The 558-nt window shown below is 46.2% G+C and overlaps 1 protein-coding gene across 1 annotated transcript in view; it reads right to left on the bottom strand.

Moving 5' to 3' along the window:
* The window catches only part of LOC111379990 (probable LRR receptor-like serine/threonine-protein kinase At1g06840), a gene marked incomplete at its 5' end in the record, with an annotated part of 13,422 nt that extends 13,261 nt beyond the window's left edge, over positions 1 to 161 (bottom strand). The window contains one exon of the mRNA XM_023003441.1: positions 36 to 161. Coding sequence (XP_022859209.1) covers positions 36 to 161 — 126 coding nt within the window. The remainder of the gene's footprint in view (positions 1 to 35) is intronic.
* Between the last annotated feature and the right edge of the window lie 397 nt (positions 162 to 558).

The raw sequence follows: 558 nt of genomic DNA, 5'->3' as shown, positions 1-558 counted from the left end.
TGCCAATTCAACCACCATAGACGCCACCACAAAACCTCCACCACACAAACACCATCACCACCACCACCACCACCACCACACAAAACCCCGTCCAAACGCCACCCAACCACAGAACCGCCATCGCCACCACCGTCCACCCCCTCACCATCACCGCCAGCAACCTCCTCAGATCCGAAAGAGAGAAAAAAAACACAAACCCCCTCCCCAAGCTGGCAATAGTCGGCATGGAAGAATGTAGCATCGCGAATCGTTCTTCGAAGATCGAAAAGTGGCGCTACTGAGCCACCGAGTGAGGTTGAGTAGAGAGAGAGAGAAGATAAACAGAACGCCGCTGGTCAGGTTGCTGCAGACGTCGTCGCCGTCGTGAAAGCTACCAAATTCGGTGGTGTTTTCTGATAGAGAGAAGTAGAGAATGCGGTAGAGAGAGAAGGATAAATATTAGGGTTTGAAAATGAATTGAGGGAAATATTTAAGATTTAAAGTATTATATCAAAACCTGATTTTTGCTTAAGGAAACTTCGACCCTGATATTTAAGATTTAAATTATTATATCAAAAA

Source organism: Olea europaea, unplaced genomic scaffold (assembly GCF_002742605.1).
Source record: "Olea europaea var. sylvestris unplaced genomic scaffold, O_europaea_v1 scaffold2077, whole genome shotgun sequence".
Taxonomy (NCBI): domain Eukaryota; kingdom Viridiplantae; phylum Streptophyta; class Magnoliopsida; order Lamiales; family Oleaceae; genus Olea; species Olea europaea.
The sequence above is the reverse complement of the archived record's forward strand: the minus strand, read 5'-3'. Positions and strand labels throughout refer to the sequence as shown.